This window comes from Castor canadensis, chromosome 13 (genome assembly GCF_047511655.1).
Source record: "Castor canadensis chromosome 13, mCasCan1.hap1v2, whole genome shotgun sequence".
Classification (NCBI taxonomy): domain Eukaryota; kingdom Metazoa; phylum Chordata; class Mammalia; order Rodentia; family Castoridae; genus Castor; species Castor canadensis.
In genome coordinates, this window is record NC_133398.1 from 76,229,266 (window position 1) to 76,246,853 (window position 17,588).

A 17,588-nucleotide genomic window follows, 5' to 3' on the forward strand; every position below is an offset into this window, starting at 1 on the left:
ATAGCTTATTTGGAGAAATGTCTATTTGAATACTCTCCTTATGTTATAAATTTGGTTTGTTTTTCTCAATATCGAGTTGTAGGATTTCTTTATGTTCTGGATTTTAACAACTTAACAGATACCATTTGCAAACATTTTCTCCCATTCTGTAATTTGCATTTTCACTCTGTCGGTATTGTCCTTTGCTGCACATGGGTTAAAGTTTATTTATTTTTTTCTTTTGTACTCCAAGCTTTTGGCAACATAGGAAAGAAATGATTGACAAATTCAATCACATGAAGTCCCCCCCCTTTATTTTCTTGTAAAAATTTTATAGTTTTAGCTGTTACATTTGTGTTCTTGGTCTATTTTGGGCGATTCTTTGTATATAGTGTAAAATAAGGAGCCAACATCATTCTTTTGCATGTAGATATGCATTTTCCCAGCAGTGTTTGCTGAAGATTTCAGGCTACTCTTTCCCTCTTTTGGTCTTGTTACACTTGTCTAAAATAATTTGACTCTATATGAGAGTTTATTTCTAGAATACTATTCCACTGGTCTGTATTTCTGTTTTATGCCAGTACAACACTGTTTTGATTATTGTTGCTTTGTAATAAGCTTTGAAAATAGGAACTATGAAATCTCTAAATGTGTTCCTTTACAAAATTGCTTTGTCTACTTGGGTTCCTTGAAATCTCAAATGAATTGTCACTATGAACTTTTCCATTTCTGCAAGTAGAATCATTGGGATTTTGGAAGAGATTGATTTAAACCATTAGATTACTTTGGGTAGTATTGACATATTAGCAATGTTAAATCTTCCAATCCATGAGCAGGGACTGTCTTTCCTTTTATTTGTGTCCTCTTTTATTTCATTCAGGAACATTTTATGGCTTGCAGCACAAAACTCTTTCACTTCACTGACTAGGTTTACTCGAGTATTTTATTCTGTTAGATGCTATTGTAAATAAAGTAGTTTTCATAATAATCTTTTCAGAGTGTTCTTCGTTAATGTAGACCAACACAACTGAGTTTTGCATGTTAATTTTGTATCTTACAACTAGCTAAATTCATTTGATAATCCTAACTGCTTGAAGATGCAAGTTGCAGGATTTACTATATGCAAAATAATATCTTTTAGTAGAGATAATTTTATTTATTTATTTCAAATGAATATGTCTTTTTTTTTCTTTTGCTTGCCTAATTACTCATTAGAATTTCTAGTACTATGTTAAGTAATTGTGACAAAAGTAGGCATTCTTGATTTTGATTTGTATTTCCTTTATGGCTAGAGTTGGTGAGCATTTTTTCATGTATTTTGGCCATTTGAATTTCTTCTTTTGAGAAAGTTCTGCTTAGTTCAGTTGCCCATTTCTTAATTGCTTCATTGATTTTAGGAGAGTTTAGTTTCTTAAGTTCCCTGTATATTCTGCTTATCAGTCCTTTGTCTGATGTATAGCTGGCAGATATTTTCTCCCACTCTGTGGGTGGTCTCCTCAGTTTAGAGACCATTTCTTTTCTTGTGCAGAAGCTTTCTAATTTTATGCAATCTCATTTGTCCATCATTTCTCTTAGTTGCTGAGCTGCTGGGGTTCTATTGAGGAAGTCCTTGCCTATACCTATTGCTTCCAGAATGTTTCCTGCTCCTTCCTGTACTAATTTCAGGGTTTCAGGTCTGATATTAAGGTCCTCGATCCATTTTGAGTTGATACTAGTACAGGGTGATAGACATGGATCTAGTTTCAGTTTCTTGCAGATGGATAACTACTTTTCCCAGCAACATTTGTTGAAAACGCTTTTTTTTCTCCATCGTATATTTTTGGCACCATTGTACAAAATGAGGTGGGTGTAGTTGTGTGGATTCATATCCGGGTCCTCTATTCTGTTCCACTGGTCTTCATGTCTGTTTTTGTGCCAGTACCACACTGTTTTTATTGCTATTGCTTTGTAATATAGTTTGAAGTTGAGTATTGTGATACCTCCAGCATTGCTCTTTTTGCTGAGTATTGCCTTGGCTATTCACGGTCTCTTGTGTTTCCAAGTGAACTTTAGAGTAGATTTTTCAGTCTCTTTGATAAAAGTCATTGGGATTTTGATGGGAATTGCATTAAACATGTAGATTGCTTTTGGTAGTATAGCCATTTTTACTATGTTGATTCTACCAATCAATGAGCATGGGAGATCTCTCCACCTTCTATAGTCTTCCTCGATCTCTTTCTTCAGGGGTTTGTAGTTCTCCTTGTAGAGGTCATTCACATCCTTTGTTAAGTTTACTCCTAAGTATTTGATTTTTTTTTGAGGTTATTGTAAATGGAATTTTTTCCATATATTCCTTCTCAGTTTGTTCATTCCACCTCACCCCTGTTAGAATAGCCATCAACAAAAACACCACCAACAACATGTGTTGGTGAGGATGTGGGGAATAAAGAACCTTCGTATTCTGCTGGTGGGAATGCAAACTGGTGCAACCACTCTGGAAGAAAATTTGGAGGCTTCTTAAAAATCTAAACATAGATCTACCATATGATTCAGTAATCCCACTCCTGGGGATATACCCAAAGGAATGCAACACAGGTAATTCCAAAGGCATCTGCACACCTATGTTTACTGCAGCACTATTCACATAGCCAAGTTATGGAAACAGCCAAGATGCCCCACTACTGGTGAATGGATAAAGAAAATGTGATATTTATATACAATGAAATTTTACTTAGCCATGAAGAAGAATTAAATCTTATCATTTTCAAGTAAGTGGATGGAACTGGAGAACATCATTCTGAGCGAGGTTAGCCAGGCTCAGAAGATCAAAAATCGTATGTTCTCCCTCATATGTGGACTTTAGATCTAAGCAAATACAGCAATGTGGTTGGACTTGGATCACATGACAAGGGGAAAGCACATATGGGAGATATGGGAATAGGCAGAAAACCCAAAACATAAAAGCATTTGATGTCTTGACTCCATAGGAGCTAATACAGAAACCTTAAACCAACAGAGGTCAACATGAGAAGAGGATCAGGAACCAGTGTAAAGACTAGTTGGCGATAAATCAACTTGGATTGTAACACATTTGTACATGAAGTAATGCTAGGAATCTCTCTGTATAGCTATCCTAACTCAACTAGCAAAACCACTTTGTCTTCCTTATTATGCTTATGTCTTTTCTTCAACAAAATTAAAGATAAGGGCAGAACAGGCTCTGCCTGGAAGCAATGGGAGGAGAGGGGAGATGGTGAGGGAGGAGGGGGAAGAGGGTGGGAGAGGGAGGCAGAGGGGAGAGATGACTCAAATAATGTATGCACATGTGAACAAATGAATAATAATAAAAAAAGTAGGCATTCTTGTTTTACTCCTCATTTTGAATGGAAAGCTTTCAGTGTTTTACTAGTGAGTTTGATGATAGCTATGCACTTCTCAAATATGACCTTTAGTTTGTTGAGGTAGCTTTCTTCTATTCCTAATTTCTTGAGAGGTTTTAACATGAAAAGATATTAAACATTGTCAGTATCTTTTTAATACAAAATGATATGATCATGCAGTTTTTGTCCTGCATTTGTTAATGTGGTGTATAATCCTTTTAATGTGCCACTGAGTTTATTTTGTCAGTACTGTGTAGAGGACTTTTACACAAATATTCATCAGGGATATTGGTCTATAGTTTTCTTGTAATACCTTTGTCAGATTTTGATCAGGATAGTTTTGATTGGGTTGGAAGAGCATAAGAAGGACTGTTATGATGGGGTTATCTTTTTCATTTTGGAGACCATGTTTGTTAAATGCCAAATGGTACTGCTAACATGACATATTATTTTATAGTTTTAATTTTTTTGCCTTTGATTCTTTGTAAGCTAAAAAGTTGTGCTTATAAAGAAAACTCAAACATTATTGAGGAAGGAAGGTATGAAGTAGAGGTCTCCCTGAAAGGCATTCACATGTTCCTTTCCCCTTCTATCCAGAGTATCTTGAGTAACAATTTCCACTAAGTAGTTTTATAGAACACATATAAGATTTTAAGTAAATAGAAATTATATAGTATTTTTGTCAATATTTCTATTATTATTTCTTAATTTGTTTTTGCACTATAATGAACAGTAAAAGGCCTATAAGTGAATTTAAGGGTTTTTGTAATAATCAGAGCCCAAAGTAACATTTTGTTAATAATCTTTAGCATAATATTGTCAGACTTGTGAAGAAAATTTAACTATATTTCAGTATTGATATTAAGCTCACAAGAGAAAATGGAGGTTTGTAGAAAGAACATTGAGCCAAAATAAGCTAATGATTTTAAAAATTAGAAGATTTTGGTCCAGATTATTTCTAGTATTCTTATGAAGTATGAAATTGTAAACTTGCACAGCATTGGCACTCCTAATTTTGGTTAAGAATATACACTATTTGGAAAATGCTAAATACCCATTTGTACTCAATTCTTAGGCAAAATAAGGAACAAAAATGGGCACATCAGAATTTCCCTGTAAGTTCATTTCTTGTTTTCCTTTAAAGTATTACTTTTCAACAATAAATAATCTCCAAAAGGTAGTGACACCAGTTTAGATATCTACTTCTTTAAAATAGGAAATTAAGAATCTGTGTAGAAATCATTATGGGAAATACATGCAAAAGAAAAATTAAAGATAGAGAAAACTCATAAGAATAAGCTCATAAGAACAAGCATAAAGGAGAACAAATTATTAGGGTAACAGTTGTAGGGGAATGAAACTGTGGAATCCTTTGGTTTGTGGCAAAGAACTGTTGCTCTTTCTCATGGCAAGTATGGAAAGCTGACATCTGTTAAAGAAAAAATATTTCATCCTGGACCAAAAGAAATACAAGATCTGTTTTTATTATAATAACTTTCAACGGGTGCAATAAGAGGATCTGTGAACAATTCAAGTGATAATGATTTTATCTAATGAAAGGCTCATTGTCACCAAAGGACATGTGGTGCTAGATTATGGCAGAGAATGGCCAAACTCACCTAATTGTCAGTAGATGCTTTCTTAAAACATGTTTCTATGTTGGCCATTTTGTAGACTGAGAAGAGTGTGAAGTACTGAGAATAGTGCAAAGTGACATAACATGGTCTTGTTTTAGAAGTGTGCTGGCTCATCTGAGAAGATAAAAACACAAGCACAAGGAGACAGGTAATCACAATGTCATATATTCTGTGTCACACTGCATGACCGAGAGCTGGGAACTTATTATAATTAGGAAAGAATTCCGAAAGGAGAGTTATTTTTGTTCTGGGACGCATAAGGAAGGGGCACTTCAGATAAGTTTAGAATCAGTCAAGTGGGCGTGAAGGACAGGAAGTTGGCCAATATTGCCAGAATTTTGTAACTTACAGATTAAAGGCAAAAAAAAGAGTTCTTGTCCCAAGATTGAGCAATCTTGAGCTAAGTGCTTTTTAGAGTTTATCCTATTTATTTATTTACTTATTGGGTTACCTATAACCACTTTTTTTTCCTTTATTGTTGTGCTGGATGAGGGTACACTGTGGCATTTACACAGGTTCTTACAATGTATCAAATATATCCTACTTGAATTCACTCCCTCCACCTCTCTCTTTTATTTCCTCCCAAGCTGTTCCTGGAATAGTTTCAACAGTTACCATTTTTGCATTTACATACATGTGTACACATTTTTTGCACTCTGTTCACCCTCCTATCCTCTTTCCCCACCACCTCTCCCTTCCCATCAGATTGTTGAATGTATTAGAATAAAGATAAACCATATTGAGAAGTTTAATCTGGAAAACTATATTCAACAAATTTCACTTAACTGCATGTAAATTTAAATGCTAAAGGGGGGTACATGTGTATTAAAAATTTATACTTCTCAATCTATCATCCACTATTTTTCAAATAATTTAACACTGACTGGTAATATTATATATATTATTTATATGTATGTATGTGTATATATATGTATGTGTATTTATATCACTCACTGGCCATGAGGGTGGAGACTCTTTTGTCTATTGCTATATCCTTAATGCCTAAGACAGGACATTTGACAAATAAGGTGAAGAAATTTGAATCTGTATAAATTAATCTATATCAAAAGACCAGAGGCTTGAGACAAGGGGAACAATTTCACGCAATCAAGATGATAAATCTTGACCTTCCATAGTGCGAGAAGAGGAAAAGGAGAAACATTCAATATTTTGAAGAATAAATACACTAGACATGGTATTTTCCTGAATATGGGGAGGGATTTAAAAGAGGCTCCAAGACTATGTGTATGGCAGGATGATAGTAGCATTCGGCTAGATGACAGGTTAAGCTTTTTGACACAAAGTGTCTGAATTGAGGAACAGTTGGAGGTATGTGATTAGAATTCAGGAGACAGATCAGGGTTGAAAATTTTGCTTTATGGTAGGGATGATAGCTGAAGCTTGAATCTAGATAAATTCTCTGTGGTATAAACTCTAGATGCAAGAAGGAAGAGGACAGAGAACTGAAACTTGTAGTTATTTAAGACATCTTCAAAGTTAGCTTTTTAGGCTGAGGTGTGGCTCAAGTGGTAGAGTACCTGCCTAACAAACACAGGGTCCTGAGTTCAAACCCTAGTATCATCAAATAAATAAATAAGTAAGTAAAATAAAGAAGGGGATAAAGAAAATAGGTACAAAATTAGCTTTTTAAAATTGCCTCCTCAGACTTTTTTTCTGCTTTGATGTCAGATTTTTTTTGTCATTGAGTTGTTTAAGTTTTTTGTAAATTCAGGATAATACTCTCTTATCTACTTTAGACTTTTCAACTATTTTCTCCTGTTATATTGATTGTCTCTGTTATGATGATTATTTCCTTTGCTGAGAAGAGGCTTTTAGTGTGAGGTAATCTCATTTGTCTATTTTTGCCCTTGTTGCCTGAGCTTTTGTGATTTTATTACTAATGTAATATATCCTGTTCTCTGTACATGGGATTTATAATTCCTAAATATAGGACGTTGATTAGAATGTATGGGCCAAGTAAAACAGGTTTGCCTGACATATTTAATTATAGTCATTCTTAGTGTAATCCCGATCAAGAAGAGATTCTTCTGTCCTTATCCCTTCAATTAGTAGATTATACAGTCTCAGTCAGGATGTTATCAGTCCTATGAGAAGAAAGTGAAATAATTTGTTAGAGATGGATGTTTTAGCAAGGTGTTTTATACTAGACCACTCTTATTAGTAAGTTCTTATTTATTCATTTATCGTATCATTACAGAGCCCCTGTTACTGTGTAGGCAATCAATGTAGAATGAGATTAAGCAAATTAAATAAGTCAAAATTTTGAGGGAAATTTTATCAAATAGGAAAGGGCTTAAGATTATCACCAATGAAAGAAGGAACACTAACAGCTAAATGGAAATGTCACAAGGAAATTCCCTCTGTAGTTATCTTAAACAAACAAAAATGTCATTTTTTTTCTTTTACAAAATCAGAGAACAGGAGGACTGAACAGCTCCTGTCTGGGGAGGGGGGGTATGAATGGTACCAGTGGGAGGGGAGTGAGTATTTGGGGAAAGGGTATAGGAGAGTGAATACCGTGTATTGTATGTAAATGAAAAAATAATATCTGTTGAAACTATTTCAGAAATGGAGAAAGGGAGGAAAAAGAATGATGGAGGGGATGAATTAAAGTATAATATATTTGATTTTTTTGATATATTGAAAGTTTTTATTTTTTTAAATTGTTTATTCATTTATTCATACGTGTATACATTTTGGGGGCCATCTCTCTCCCCTGCCCCCCTCCCCCCTCTCCTGTTCCCCCACCTTCCTCACTTCCAGGCAGAACCTGTTCTGCCCTCTTCTCCAATTTTGTTGAAGAGAAAGCATAATGATAGTAAGAAAAACATAGCATTTTTGTTAGCTTGAGATAAAGACAGCCATACAGAGAGGGGCACATTAAACACTTTCAAGTTTTAGGTTTCCTCCTTTCCCTGTTCCCCCCGTATGTGGCCTCCCCTTAGGGTGTGACCCATGCCCAATGATACCACTGCAATTATTTTAGAGCTATAATCTGCATATGAGGGAGAACAAATGATTTTTGGCCTTCTGAACCTCGTTAACTTTGCTTAAGATAACGTTGTCCAGTTCTATCCATTTACTTGCAAATGACAAAATTTCGTTCTTCTTTGTGGCTGAGTAAAATTCCATTGTGTATAAATATCACATTTTCTTAATCCATTCATCAGTAGTGAGGCATTTTGGCTGTTTCCATAACTTGGCTGTTGTGAATAAATGCCACAATGTATTCCTAGCACAATAATAAAAAAAGAAGGAGGCAGGGAAGAAACTAACTAGTATGTTGACTAAAAAAGTGCTTTATTTTTAAAGAGAAGCATAGAGATGGGAGACACTTTGTGGTAGAGTGGTTATTTGTATACATTGACTGGGGAAGGGGAAAAGACATGGCAAATATGACCCTGGAAATATCTAGTATGAATAGTATCTGTTCCATCTCACTCCTATTAGAATAGCTACCATCAAGAACACAAACAACAAATGCTAGTGAGGATGTGGGGGAAAAGGAACCCTAATACAGTGCTGGTGGGAATGTGAACTAGTGCAATCACTATGGAAAAATACTATGAAGCCTCCTCAAAAAACTAAAAATAGATTTGCCGTATGATCCAGCAATACCACTCCTAGGTGTGTAAACAAAGGTATGTGAGTAATGTGAAAACAAAGACATTTCACACCCATGTTAGCTGCAGCATTATTCACAATAGCAAAGCTATGGAAACAACCAAGTTGCCCCCCATTACTGAAAAATGGATTAAGAAAATATGATATTTATATACAATGGAATATTACTCAGCTACAAAGAAGAATGAAATTTTGTCATTCCCAGGTAAATGGATGGAACTGGAAAACATCATATTCAGTGAAGCTAGCCAGGCTCAGAAGGCCAAAAGCCATGTGTTCTCTCTCCTATGTGAAAAATAGAACTAATACAAATGCAGCAATATTAAGAAACACTGGTCACACTAAGGGGAGGTCAACTACGGGAGGTGTAGGGTAAAAGAAGGAAATGAAGAACTTGAATATGGGTGATATATTCTCTATACAAGAATGAATATAAAAATCTTAAACCATTTGAAACCACCATGGACTAGGTAGAATGAAGAAAATTAAAGGAGATAAACCAATTGGAGTTATAATACATTTATACATAGAAGTAGCTACATTTATCTCAAACAAGCAAAAATGTCATTTTTTTCTTTTCTTGTCTATAAAATTGGAGAACAGGAAAGTGGAACAGTTACTGCCTTGTGGGGGGGAGGGGGAATCAGTAGGAGGGAGGAGATGATGGGAAAATGAGGTAGGAGGGTGAATACAGTGCAAAAATGTGTACAAATGTATGTAAATGCAGAAAATGATACCTGTTGAAACTACTCCAGGAATTGTGGGGTTAAAGGAGAGTAATAGAGGGGGTAAATTCAAGTATTATATATTGTAAGCACCTTTGTAAATGCCACAATGTACCCCCACCCAGCACAACAATAAAGGAAAAAAAACAGAAGAAAAGAAAAAATGAATGAGTAATGAAATTTATAGCCTGTTCATCTATAGGAAATAACAGTGAGGAACAGATTTGAAACTAAGATTGATTAGAGCAATGGCTTTCAAACTTTCTTGGTTAGGTCATGGTAAACTATTTTCCTTTTCCATGCTATATACAACAGGAGACATACACTTATGTATGCACAAGCATACACACTGTTAAAAGGCAGAATCACAACAAACCTGTTTTAACATCTGTAAAATCACTTCATGTGTGATTTTAGAATCAAGCAGCTGTCCAGACCACCAATTGTTCAGAATGTCCCACTCTACTAGAGTGGAATGTTATATCTATAGCCAGAGAAATGGATGGGATGTACAGGAAATGGAAGTGAGGTACAGATAGACTGATTGGATATGGATATAACTCTTGTCTATCTTATTTGAATATAACTTGGAAAGTTGACCACTTATGATTGACTGAAACTCAGCTACTTGTTAAATGAGTAGGCTAGAATCTACTTATAGATCAAATTAGGTTAAATATTTTGATCAAACTTATCATACATACAGAGGCAGCTTTAGACCAAACTTAACACACATTTGCTAAAACAAAAGTTTCACATTAATATTTACATTTACCACATATGATGTGTTGATATATTTTCCATTCTGTTTTACTTCATTTTTTTCTAAACTGCTGATGATGGCCTACTAATGAGCTAAACTCACATCTTTGAAAACAGTGGACTAAATAAAATAACCACATGTGATTATCTGTCAGTCTTACTTCTTCTCAATAGACCAAGGGATTTCCAGAACTTGGTACTGAAGTGTACAGTAATATTTGAGATATGTGCATTTCTTAAACTACTGAATTAATAATTAGTTGTACTGAGCAGTACAACTTTGTATTAAGAAGTTATGCTTATTTTCAGGTACTATTTACTTTTAGAAATCAAAATCACAATTTTGAAAAAAGAATATACAAAATGAAAATTTAAAATAAAGGATGTCCTCTATAAATTTATGTTTCTGTTCATAGAACTTATGTTTCTGTTTAAGAATGACCAAAACATCAATGAGAGCTTGTAGTACTGATTATCGCTTTAGGTTTCAGTTTACACGGTAATAGTGACATTAGAAAAATTAGTTCAGCCTGGCGCCGGTGGCTTATGCCTGTAATCCTAGCTACTTAAGAGGCAGAGATCAGAAGGATCACAGCTCTAAGCCAGCCTGGCCAAATAGTACTGCCAGCCCTTATCTCGAAAAACCTTTCACAGAAACAGGGCTAGTGAAATCGTTCAAGGTGAAAGCCCTGAGTTCAAACCCCAGTACTCAAAAAAAAAAAAAAAAAAAGACTCTGACTGAAAAACAAAACAAGATATATAGAGTTTAAAAAACTACAGGTTTATTTCTAGGGCCTTTATTATTAACATTGACTAGTATTGTATTTTTTTTTTCAATCTACTCTGCTAACCTGTTGGATTTTGAAATAATAGGAGTATAGGTTATTATATAGAAGTCACAAATAAATAAGAGTGTAGGTTATTATATAGAAGTTCAGGATGAATTCCTAGAACACATGTATGTTTTGTTATTATGTCTCAATTGTGTTCTTTAGAAAGTGGCTACTGTAAACTGAATGCTATAGAATAAAAGTGATATTTTTATATTCTGTGTAACAAATTCCTGGAGAAAAATAATAAGACAGGAGTCAAAAAATGTAAACTTTAAATTGAAGTGAGGAAACATAAATTAATAACCCAAGACATATAAAATACACTTTAACAGTTTTTCATTAATTCAAATTATTGAATTGTATTTTCTACATAATATCTAATAAACTTGTACTTCCTGTGGTAGGCCTTATATGATGATGACATTTGATTGCCTTGCTCTCAATTCTATTATGTGGCAGAGACCAGAATAAGTCTTCAGTGGCACTTACAAAAACTATTAATCTTTGTTAAAGACAATTTATGAGAATGTTCATCATTATTTGTGAGGTTATGAATGGAAATTTAGAAGGGAGTCTGTGGATTCCTGCTCAAATTTAAAGCCTGGCCCCAAATTTAAGAAGCTGTGTAAATTTGTTAGAGTTATACATCATGTCACCTTCCTAACAAAAATGTATAACCTGAACCTAATAATGAAATAAACCCACATATAATGACAATGTAACAAAAACCACCCTATGTTACTCTAAATTACTGAAGTCATGAAAGACAAGGGAACCTGTAGAGCTGTTGTAGATTGAAAGAGTTTACAGAAATATAACAGCTAAAGGCAATGTGTTTTTGTTCTGATATTATTAACATTATTGAACAATTTGAAGAAGATAATATTATTTTATCAATGACAATGTCCTGATTTTAATGGTCATACTGCAGTTATGTAAGAAAATGCCTTTGTCTTTGGAAATATACTCCAAAATATTTAGAGGTAAGTTTTCAACTTACTTATAAAAGGTTGGAGAAAGAGTATGATGTTATTAAAACCATTACTATTTGAAAAAACGGTTATAAGAATATGAGTTCTTTGTAACAATTTCACAAAAATACCATTGGGCCAAAGGTAACTCATCTAAAAATAAGCATAATTATAAAGATTTCAAAAAGCTCTTCAAAATGATTGAATGAGTTAACTTATTAATGCCATGAGTTCTCCTCAAAAATGGCAGGTATTGGAAAAAATTCTGGAAAAAAAATGAACTAAATTGGTTTCTTCTTTGTAACGGGAGTACTAACAAAAACAAAAATCCCCAAAAAATTTTGACACGGCTAAATCGCCAGTGTCAATCCTACCCTTTGCAGGCTTCAACTGCACGCCTGTTTTCTTCTCTGAGATGTGGCTCAAAGAAGAGCTTCATTGTAAATAGACACCAGTTTCATCAAAATAAAAAAAAATGATCAAAGGTATAGGCTTGTTTTTTTTTTTTTTGGTACTAGGGATTGAACTCAGGGCCTCACGCATGTGAGGCAAGCACTAAACAACTGAGTTATAGCCCCAGATCAGGCACAGGGTTCTTAATCAACCACTTTAAAAATTTTAAAACACAAGAGTAAATTTTTTTGGTGACTCTTCATCCACAGTCTTAGCTTTGCTAATTAGCTAACTGTGTGGAAGTGTAGCAACTAATCAACCACCAAGGAAGTTTGTGGATTTTAGCTTCTTTTTCTTTATGATGTTTTTCTTTAACTGAAAGAAAGTTTACCCTTGCTTACTGCAAAATACTCATATGTTGGGGAAAATTACAAATTGAATGAAATTGAGTTCTTTAAAAAATACAATTCCACTAATAGGTAGGAGCCAATTTCTTTCACAAAAACATTCATTATAGGAAGAGATTATATTATTTCCTAAGTAGGAAAAATAAAAAACATGACTTTTACAAAGTGCACATTTTAAGTATGGGAAATTTGAAGCAGAAATAGTATCATTATAAAATAGAATAGAGGTTTTTTTGTGACTCAGAAAAGTAATTAAAATAATAAAGAGCTATCTTCTGGGAATGGGTGAGTCCTTCCTAAAAGAGAAGAACTAGATATCTTCTTGAGTTCTGTCCAAGCCCTCATCCAAATCATTAAGTGCAGTCACAGTAATTGGTCTGAGGTCAAGTATTCTTTGAAATTGTCTTTAGAATGGAAGAGTGACTTTTAAGAAAATTTCAAATATTCAAACACTGAAAATTTTAACTAAGAGGTAAAAAAAGACCTTTGGATTGCTCAACTCTAAAATGTTTAGAAAAAATACAGAAAGATTAAATTGAAAATACATCTTCTTCAATTAAAAAATAAGAGATATTTGAGAAAGAATGTCGACTTGTTCACTTTTCTAATTATACCAAAGCATCAGGTAAATGAGAAACACGTAGTAAATAAGTTAGAAATACATTATGATGTTATGAACTGAGGAAGAATACCACTGTACTGAAAATTATAGTTTTGTCATTTGAGAATATCAGTTATATTTTTACTATAAGAACATACACATAATATAAAACTTACTTGCTGCCCATTTTTTTAAGTACAGTTCCATGGTTGTGAGTATATCTACAATGTCGTATAGCTACTGCATGTCACCTGGAATTTTTCACCCTCACATACAATTAGGATTTATTTGATAAGCCATAACACATATAGATGAAAATTAGAGAAAAAATTCATTAATGCTGCCTTCACTTTCTTTTGAAAAGTGGTACCCCTGGTATGTTGTTTATTATTTATAAAGTTAATGAACATTTGGTGAACTCCTTGAGGTTTTTAAAGATTTTTGTTTATTGTGCCTTCACTTTTAATGTGTTCACTACTAATTTTTCACACAATATGAAATTTATCAAAATGATAAGTATGTACTTGAAAGAAAATGCTTGTTTTACAGAAATTAAGACTGAGTAAAATGTTTAACACAATGTAGAATATGCTACAAGTGTCGCCTACTTGAAGATACAACTAATTGTGTGATTTCGACAACAGATTGTTAGTTCCTTATGAGTGAAATGTCACATGCTATTAAATTAAAGTTTATATTTCATCACATCAAGTGAAAGATATAAGAAATCATTCTTCCTTTCAAACCAAATCCCAAGTAAAGAAAAGTTGTAAAACTTTGTTGATACTTTATATTTTTAAGAAGTAGATTTCTTTGTGTGTTGTACAATAAAAATACTTTCCACCAATATGAATATTCTATGTTAAATGGCTGCATGGATAAAATTCACCATGTGTGTTTTAAAATTATATTTTTTTTCATTATTACATTTTTAATATAACAACAACATTAATAATAGGAACAAGTATCATAATTAAAAGCCTATTATAAGTCATCACTTGACAGATACTTTTCTAGAAGTTGGAGCAAACTGCAAATGAGAAAGAAAAAGCAGATTTATAGAGGACATGTGAATTATCCAGAGTCACTCGGCTAACATCATCACCTTCTATATCCCTATTTCTTCTTAATGCCAGCATATCTATTACACACATATGGCAAGATATGCTTATTAGTCCTATTTGTAATTTTCTTGTTAATTAGTAAATTCAAGGGCCAAGCCCATATTTTTATGCCTTCTATAGGGACTATTCATATTACAGTGTATCTTACATGCATCAGACCTATTTCCTGGGAAGGATTACATCTCACTTTGTACCTTCAAATAATATTGAGGGTTGTAATACTGACTATCAGAACACAAGTTATATTATAAAGATAGATTAGTAAATAAGTATAGTAAGTATAGAAGTGGGCATGTTGATAAAACCTGATTTATAAAAGCATGATTTGAATATTGAAGTAGATTAATATTTTATTAATATTGTTCTATATGCTTATTATAAAAATTCAGCCATCCCTTCAGAGGTTGGCTACAAGAAATAAATAGTATTAAAAAGTACGTTAAAATGTGTAGTTCTTTGACGCACACAATAAACATTAGGTGCCATGAATGCTATTGTGGAATGGATTTTCCTCTTAACCAACAGGAATGCAGGGCAATTCTCATTACCTTCTCCTAAGAAGGCTTTCAAATCGTACACTTCCAGGCAGTGATCTATGGTCTATAACATGGGTGCTTGCACACATTGTTTGAAGTGGCAGCTTAATGTCAATAAACTAATTCAATACAGGGGTTAGCTATGTTAGAGGAGTTACTTCATAGAAAAACAGTAGGAGTGAAATATTTTTTCAGTAGTTAAACATGACATGATTACATGCCAGTTAGCAAAACTTCATCCAGAGGATCAGAAAATTCCTATGGTCTAACGCCTTTGTCAGATGGTTTGACACATGACTTTCAAAGTTTAGATGTTTAGAAACCTATGGTATTTTTAAAAAACATGACAATATAACACAGGACCTGAAGATAACTGGTTAAGAGACTATTTGGGTTCATTATTATTTTGAAGACTTGCTTTCTTCCCTATATGAGAATGTTCTGCCTACCAAAGATAATTTGGGGGCTCTCACATTAAAAGCTGATTTTGAAACATCAAATAGGCACCAGGTCAAAAATGAAAAAAAAAATTATGTAATAAGTTGCAGACACCCTGACAGGAAGATTGGCAAAAACCCAAGACCCCTGAGTATTTACCTAGTAACATATAAAAAAGCCCACACCATCCAGAGGGAGAGAAATGCTCTTAACAAAGATAGGAATGCTTTCTCAAACTAAGTCATAACTATAATACTACAAATTAACTTCTGGTTGTAGTAATATTGATCTGTCCAGTTGATGAAGTCTCCAGAGGAACTTACCAAACTCATCTGAGTAAGTGGATCCAAATCCCCTTTATTTTTCATTATTTACATCTTCCCTCACATACACTCAGTGCTGTGAGCCCAGAGGGGGTGAGCAATTTCCTGGAGCCAAAGACTTACAGCACTTTCACTATGAAACTCCCAGGAAAGTTACATTCCTGTGCTTCTCCTTCCTCCTCCCTCCTTCCTTCCCTGCTTCTTGCTACATATCACATCTTTCAGTGGTACCTCTGTTTATCACCAGCAATTTAAAAATGATGTTGTCTCATCGTTAAGTGAAGTTAACCAGACTCGGAAGGCCAATAGCTGCATATTCCCTCTCATTTGTGGAATATAGACCTAATACAAATACAGCAATATGAAATACTAGTCACACTAAGGGGAGGTCACATATGAGAAGGGTAGGAAAACTAAGAACTTGAATAGGGTTGATATACTGATTATACAAGAATGAATATAAAATCTTAAACTGACTGAAGCTACCATACAAAAGGGACTAAGATAGAATGAAGAAAATTACAGGAGATGAACCAATCGGGGTTATAATACATACATACATGGAAATATCACAAGGAAACTTCCTGTGTAGCTACCTTTATCTCAAGCTAAAATGTCATGCTTTTCTTTTTATCTTTTCTCTTTTTCCTCTTATAAAATCAAAGAACAGGAGGGCAGAAGAAGTCCTGCCCAGAGGGGAGGGCTGACACCATTGGGTGTGGGGGTGGAGTTGTGGGGGAAAGGAGGTAGGAGGAGGAGTACAGTGAAAAAAATGCATACAGATGTAAGTAAATGCAAAAATGATACATGCTGAAACTACTCCAGGAAACTGTGAAGGGAGATAAAGGAGAATAGTTGAGGAGGTGAATTCATGTGTGATATATTTGATACATTGTAAGAACCTCTGTAAATGCCACAAAGTCCCCCCACCCATCACAATAAGAAGGGGAGAAAAAATGTTATCTTTCTATCTCTCTTCTCTCCCTCTGCTTTACCAATCATCATCAATTATCCTCTTCTTCCTCCTTCACAACACTTTATTCCTGATTTGATTTCATACCTCTCGTTTCACTCCGGAATTTCCCAGCTTCCTCTACTGGTTGCAGAAGCATCTCTGTTCATTTCTCTAGCTCCCAAATGCCTCATATAGCTCAAGACACTCTGCTGGAGTTCTGTGGTCCACCCCTCACCCCACCTTTCAGGGCAGGATGTTCTCTCCTGGCCTTTCCCTCATAGACAGGCTAGGTTCTGGGCCCTGCTGTTGCTATGGCTGGGACAATCCCTGTTTCTTAGGACTCACTTAGCTTGGCCAAAATATTTTTCTGTGTTTATATTCCCCTGCCAGATTCCTCACAATTATAGGCAAGATTTCTGGACACAGGTAAGCCTTCCAAGTTTTGCTGTAATTGAGCTGAGTGGATTTGTTGGGACTGATGGTTAGACTTTCAAGTTGTTTTATCCTAAGTAAGTTTCTCGACCTGGAATGTCTCTCAGTCACATGGAAAAGCTTTTCAAAAGGCAGCTATCACTAGAGGCTTTGATTTAATTGGTCCATGTGGACATGGGTATTGTTTAACAGTTCTCAAGGGAGTTTTAACTGTGTGACTAGTTTTAATAATCAGAACAAAAACTATCAACCTATCTATGCTCTTCTCACCTGGCTCTTTTTTGAAGACATTGGGCTTCCCCTCAACAATGAAGCCTTACATCCCCTGTCCTCAGCCAAATTTCACCCCACAATCACAGAAACTGAGTGTGCCTTCAGAGCTTTCCAAGAAAGTTGCTAAGAAATTTGGCAGCCTGATGAAGCCTAATGAACTACCAAAGAGAATTGGGTGGGGGAGGGACTTTAAGA

General features: G+C 34.4%; 1 protein-coding gene across 3 annotated transcripts in view; it reads right to left on the reverse strand.

Moving 5' to 3' along the window:
- The window catches only part of LOC109700680 (aldehyde dehydrogenase 1A1), a 131,548-nt gene extending 114,576 nt beyond the window's left edge, over positions 1-16,972 (reverse strand). The window contains exon 1 of one of the 3 annotated variants that reach the window (XM_074052047.1): positions 16,794-16,972. In XM_074052047.1, the coding sequence (XP_073908148.1) occupies positions 16,794-16,845 (52 nt within the window). In that variant the 5' untranslated portion in view covers positions 16,846-16,972. The remainder of the gene's footprint in view (positions 1-16,793) is intronic. The other 2 variants (XM_020185957.2, XM_074052049.1) reach the window with 2 other exon arrangements.
- Positions 16,973-17,588: the final 616 nt, after the last annotated feature.